We start from the raw sequence: 6383 nt of genomic DNA on the forward strand, positions 1-6383 counted from the left end.
AGGAAGTGTTACTTAAGAGGGCGGCCGACCTCGTGGAAGCCTTATACGGGATGCCCCATAACAACCAGGTAGGCGATGGCAGCTTGACCCACCGCCCGCCCCCCGCCCCCCGCCAGGGTGACCACAGCCTTGGACGGCCAGCTGGCCTGGGTCCGGCGTGGGCTTCCTGGGCACACGCGGCCTCCCGAGCGTCCCACGGGGGGAGCCTCTGTCCGCCCGTTCGTGCCCTCCCACCGCGTATTCGAGTAGAAAATTACCACTCGGTGCCGCAACACAAAGCAGAGGGGCTTTCTCCAGGAAGAACCGTGTCACGGCCCGTCCAGTGGATCCAGTGGCGGGCAGACTGGGGCTGCTGCGGCTCGGGGGTCTCTGGGGAACAGCGGCTCGGGGGGACGTCCCTCTGGACGTGGCCCCGCGCCTCTGACCCCGAACCCAGTGCCTTCCGTGCTGCCCTGGCCCCGTGCATCCCTCAGGGGCCTTTGCGCCGTGGGTGCAGGAGGAACAGATGGGGTATTAACGGGTTCTCCTGAGGGAGGTTCTTTTCCCATTAAAAAATACGTTCTGTCACAGTCTGGACCAAGCGACAGTGGGATGCCCCTACGGCTTGCCCAGCAGGGCCAGGTGGAGGGCGCTGGGACTGTGCCCCCCGGGGGGGGCGGTCTGTGAGCTGGGGGCAGGGGGCCGGCCTGGCCTGGGTGTGACGGCCGCCTCCCGCTCCAGGAGATCATCCTGAAGCGAGCGGCTGACATCGCCGAGGCGTTGTACAGCGTCCCTCGCAGTCACAACCAGATCCCCTCCCTGGGCAACACCCCTGCGCACACGGGCATGATGGGTGTGAACTCCTTCAGCAGCCAGCTAGCCGTCAACGTGTCAGAGACGTCACAAGCCAACGACCAAGGTACGCCGCGCGCGGGCCGCCCCTTCCCCAGACGCCCAGCCGGGGTGGTGGGACTTAGCTGCGGCTGACTGTGCCCTGAGGCCGGCGGGGACGTGGGCAGCGCCCCGGGCTCCGCAGCTTTGTTCAGAGAGGCCCTCGGGCAGAGCATGGCTCAGAGAACCCAGAAACCTGAGGCAGCGGCCACAGTGGCTGCCACACGGTTTACTGGTATTTGCTAGCTGTTCCCTTGAACTGATTCCTAAGGGGCTTTGCTTTCCTGGAAAGGCTGGGATAAGCCCTAGGATAGCTGTGACGTAGGGAGCCGCGGACCCTTCCTGGATGCGCTGCACAGGGGTCGGGGGGTGGCATTTGGTTTCTGAGCCTGGAAGGAGTACACGGAGAGAAGCGCCCGCTCCCCACCTGCACCTTATCCTTTTCCGGCCGCTCTAAAGCCTGTGCAGGCAGCGATCTCAGAAAGCACCTGCCCGTACGGCCGCTCGGCTTCCGTTCACCCTCATCCCGCGGCGGGAGCAAGGCTCCCGCTCGCCCTCCCCGCGCCGACAGAAACAGCAGCCATAGAGACGAAGACCCCGGAACAGCCTTTCCTGGGGACTTGCGGCCACAAACAAGCTCTCCTTGTCAGCCGTGGCATTTGAAGGTCTGCAGAGGCCGAAAGCTCACCTAGCGCGGGGGGACAGCCCAGGAATCGCGCCGTTGATAATTGCTTCTAAAGAGGAACGTGAAAGCCGCTGACGGTTAGATCGAAGTGCGCTTGGGCCGGCTGCCGAGGCCGCCGGAGACAGGACGGGGCTCGGCGAGGATGCTCGAGCAGGGCTGGCGTGACAAGGTTATCTGAGCTGGCGCGAGGCGCTGGGGCTGGAGGAAAGCATACGGTCAATTAAAAGCGTTTTAATAGATGATAGAGGTTTGCGGGGAAACCCCCCCCAAGTGTCTCTCCCTGATAATAATGTTATTTTTGGCCGGGGGGGGATTTTAACAGTCGGCTACAGTCGCAATACAAGCAGCGTGTCCCCGCGAGGATACGTCCCCAGCAGTACTCCCCAGCAGTCCAATTACAACACAGTCAGCACTAGCATGAATGGATATGGAAGTGGCGCCATGGCCAATCTAGGGGTCCCGGGCTCGCCTGGATTTCTTAATGGCTCCTCCGCTAACTCTCCCTACGGCAGTAAGTGTCTGTTTTTGTCACCCGTCATCACACAGATTCATATTCGCTGCAAAGTCAAATGTGTGCGTTGCTTGGATGTTCTGTGGTGTGAGCTACTGGATAAAAGGAAGGGTGGCTCTGGAGGCTGGGCGTCCACGTGACGACAGTAAATTGACCTAAAACGGGCCCCACGCGGTCACATTGGAAACCCAAACAAAATCGGCACCAAATGGGGCCGCCCAATTGGAAACGAAAGTCCAACGCGAGAGTTTGCCTGTTATCCAGAGAGTGGCCAAGCCAGAAACATCTCGTGCTTGCTCTGTTGGCCCGACGCTCCAGGCAGTGCCCTGGAGCTCTTTGTCGTGTGGCCGTGCCCGGCGTCGCGCGTCCTGACCATGTTTGCTTTGTTGCAGTAGTGCCGTCCAGCCCTACCATGGCAGCCTCTTCGGTCACCCTCCCTTCAAACTGTAGCAGTACACACGGCATTTTCTCATTCTCACCTGCCAATGTCATCTCTGCAGTGAAACAAAAGAGCGCCTTCGCGCCCGTGGTCCGGCCCCAAGCTTCCCCTCCTCCTTCCTGCACCAGCGCCAACGGGAACGGACTGCAAGGTGAGGGTGCGCGCTGGCCTGAGGCCGCGGCCGGGGAGCGCCCGGAGGGCCCCGGGGCAGTCCAGGCTGGGCCGCAGGGCTGGAGTGAGGGGCTCTCCCTGGGGGCGGGAGCTCCGACCTTCCCCCGGGCTCACCCGCGGGCTCCCGGCAGGGCAGCCCTGGCTGTTGCATGTTCTCCTCCGTCTGCCGCAGTGCGACACCCACCCCCCAACCCGCTGCTCCTGGAAACGACCCCCCTCGTTCAGTCCCCACAACCGGATTCTTCCTCTTGGTGGATGAAACCCGTTTCCTCATCCTTCCAACGTGACTTAAGTGTCCCCACGGTAAAGCGGCCCACGCCTGCAGGGAGTGGAACCCGCAAGGGAAGGAGAACGGGCCGTGGTGAAGGCAGCGGGGCCCAGGTTCCATCCCGTGCAGCCGAGGGCGTGGGCAGGCGCAAGCCTGTCGCTCCCCTGGCTCACAAGGCAGTGGGACAGCCTCAGGCCTGGGGTGGTGGGTCACGGTGCCGCCTGCAGCGCCCACCTCGAAACTGGCCCGTTCTCACTGTCCCGAGCCTGAGCCTTTATTCTCAACCTGGTCTAACGGACCACGGGGCGCACGAGGCTGTGTTGTCCTCGGAAGGGCGCGTGCACCTAGACCCGGGGCCGTGCGTGCACCAGTGCTGCACGGGAGTTGGTTTTCCAGGAGATTTCTTTCAAAGACGCGAGAGGGAGAAGGTCCCGCCCAAGGGCAGCGGGAGGCCCCGCCTGGCACAGCTGCCCACAGACGGGGCCGCGCGGAGCGGGCACCCAGCGCCCGCCCAGTGCTGGGGCCCTCTGGGCAGTGGCCGGTGGTGCGAGTGGCAGGCGGGGCTGCGTGAGGGCCCCTAGGCCCCGTGAGCTTGCACGTGGCTCTTGGTGACTGACTGAGGCCCACAGGCTCTGAAATTAATTAAGTGGCCATCATCTGGCCTCTTTCAGACACCACCTTTGGTATATGCTCCTCCCGGTGAAAACCAAATCCAGTTACTCCTTTAAAAAAATGAATCCATTCAACCAGTATTTACTGAGCGCCTACTATGTGCCAGGCTCTCTGCTGGGTGCTGAGGACGCTACCGTGGAGAAGACAAACTGGCCCTTTTGTGAAGTCGGTGGCATATTTCACTTTGATGAACTAATGCTCAAAAAAGGAACTGGAAAGGTATCAGTGATTTGAAATAATTGTCTGCACAACACCTGTTAGCGTGAGAGGGACGCCCAGCCCCGAAGGGCCGCCGACTGGCCTGCGGGCCAGCAGCGGTCACCAGACCACAGGTGCTTAAGAGGCAGGTGGCTGGGCGCCAGGGCCCTGCCCGCCGCCCACTCGGTGCCGGGGCCCATTGAGAGGTGGCGCCACGTAAGCCGTGTGTACACACACAGGTCTTCCAAACCATAAAGTTGTAACGGTGAGTCGGAGATAAATTAATAGTGCTGAAATTAATGAGCTGAGAAATTGAAGCTCCCATCACTACGTGAACAGATGTATTAATATGTTATACATAAATTAATGAGAATGATCACTCTGACAAAAATTGAACAAAACACTAAAGTTACGAGATTTTAGATGACATCTGTACCCGGAGTTCACTGGGAAGCACCTGCTGCACTTGGCATCTTGGCCCAAGTTTCTCTTTCCCTCCAAGAAGAGGAAGGACGCGCTCCCTATGGTGGAGCCGTGACTTGTGTCTCTTGAGGGCCCTTGGCCCTGAGATTGCAATCAATCAGGTGGGCTGTGAGTGGCTTTGATCTTGGCAGGTCCGCGACTCACCATTACGATACAGAACGATCAGCGGAAGGTCCAAGGCAGGGGCTGAGAGCAGAGGGGAACCCGAGGCGTGTCCAGTTTGACTGACTGACTTACTTAGGGAGCGAGAGCTGTGCCCGGGTCCCAGCGGCCCGAGAGCCGGCCTTGGCTGGCGTCACAGAAGTGACCGGGTTGGTTCGGCATCTGTCGATGGAGGTGGCCTCCGGGGAGTCTGGGCCTCCGTCTGCTGTAAGCCAGCCGCTGACGTGTGTGGGCAGAGGCCCCTTCACACCCAAAAAGGAGGCCAGAGCCGCTCCCTTTGCCACGTGAGGTCGTGGAGTCGAGGACCCCGGGGACCTGTCCCCCACGAGCACCCCACACCCCCTGAAGTAGGTGCCTTAACCGAGCCCACGGCTGGTTAACGGAGGATTGTGCAGACCCACTGTCACTGCCGACCGAAGCCCAGGGAGGCCCCCCCAGCCCCCCACCCGGTGAGAGGCGCCCCTGACCTGCCCCCTCTCTCTTTCAGCTATGTCTGGGCTGGTAGTCCCACCAATGTGAGGGGCGCTTGTTACCTCCCGCCGCGGCCAGCATCCAAGGCTGGACTTCAGGGGACACGTTAGTGCGTAAGAGGTGCTGATGGAGACCGTGTCTTCAGCACATCAGCAGCGGCTGAGATGCCACAAAAGACTTTGCTTAAAGATTTTATTTAAACTATTAAGAATCAACACACAAACGACGTACTTCTTCATGAACAATTCCATTTTATTGACTGAACTTTTCTCATATTTTCACATTTCTCAGTCCTGAAGAATAAGGAGAACAAAGCGATGCCTATTTTGTATAAAGTTTCTGACTCCGTCTTGGCTATGTCTAGTACTTGCTATGTGTTGGGAGAAACTTTGTGAATGCACCATTTTGATGATCATGAAACACTGATGAAAAACGCCTCCAAACATTTTTCTGTACTCATACTTAGATTCACAATGGTTGTGTATCTCTATAATGTGAAATATTTTTTTGTGGTGACAAAAGGGGGCCAAGGAGGTCTGAGCCATCAAACTGGAAGAAAGGAAGACTATATGATTAGGAGAATTGGGGTGGCAGGGGGGGGAGGGAGGGTTTATCGTTGCTTAACTTCATCTTAATGAAACGAAACTTTGTAACTTATTGTAGTTAGAAATTGTAACTTTGATATTGAATTCTCTTGCCTTCAACAAGCACACTGACAGAGGAAAAAAAAAATGCTACTGTCTGTTGGTTAAAATATTCTCCCACTGCTAGAGCTTCCTGTTAAGCAAGTGTGATCTGCGACATTTTTTTCAACTTTTGCTAGCACTGTATACTATTGCATTCTTAGGCTACTGTGAGGTCCATGTTTCTTGTACCAGAAATTGTCCTTTTGACTTCTAGATCCTTCTTCCCTGATGTGTTTTGTATGTGGTTATAAAATTGTAGACTTTTGTGATTTTGCCAAAGTTGTAGCTAAATATTTATACACTTGTCTTGAATTTTTTTCAGATCCACTTAAATATTTAGAAAAGAAAAAAACGAGTTTTATTCCTTATGCGTCTTATAAGGAATAAAATGGTCTCCATTCAACACTTACTTACTTTTCCATGAACACTTGCTGTTGCTAAGGGACTTTATTTTGTAACATATCAATTATAAATATTGTATTTATCTTTGAAATTTTGTACATTGCTTTTCCCACCATTTTCGGTTCCTTTTTCTTGTCTGCGTTGGTTTTTGATCATGGCCTGGTGTTGTGATGCTGGGAAGAGCATTAGAGCCAAGAACTGTTTGATCTGTTTCGTTCAGTGAACCAACATCCTTGCATTTCATTTGTACTTCCAAAATTTGCTATTGTTTGTTTAGACTTTCCGTCCTTTTTTTTTTTTTTTTTTTTTTGAGGAAAAGTCAAATTCATTGTTTATTTTTATATTATTTTTAAGTTATCTGAACA

The 6383-nt window shown here is 55.7% G+C and overlaps 1 protein-coding gene across 9 annotated transcripts in view; it reads left to right on the top strand.

The window, feature by feature from the left end:
* EBF3 (EBF transcription factor 3) overlaps nt 1-5894 on the top strand; it is a 115431-nt gene extending 109537 nt beyond the window's left edge. For 2 of the 9 annotated variants that reach the window (XM_059899801.1, XM_059899803.1), the window contains exons 12-17: nt 3-68; nt 721-898; nt 1878-2066; nt 2459-2656; nt 3723-3835; nt 4947-5894. In XM_059899801.1, coding sequence (XP_059755784.1) covers nt 3-68; nt 721-898; nt 1878-2066; nt 2459-2656; nt 3723-3835; nt 4947-4964 — 762 coding nt within the window. In that variant the 3' untranslated portion in view covers nt 4965-5894. The remainder of the gene's footprint in view (nt 1-2; nt 69-720; nt 899-1877; nt 2067-2458; nt 2657-3722; nt 3836-4946) is intronic. The other 7 variants (XM_059899805.1, XM_059899807.1, XM_059899804.1 and 4 more) reach the window with 4 other exon arrangements.
* The last annotated feature ends 489 nt before the right edge of the window (nt 5895-6383 follow it).

The sequence above is a fragment of the Balaenoptera ricei genome, chromosome 16 (genome assembly GCF_028023285.1).
Source record: "Balaenoptera ricei isolate mBalRic1 chromosome 16, mBalRic1.hap2, whole genome shotgun sequence".
Classification (NCBI taxonomy): Eukaryota; Metazoa; Chordata; class Mammalia; order Artiodactyla; family Balaenopteridae; genus Balaenoptera; species Balaenoptera ricei.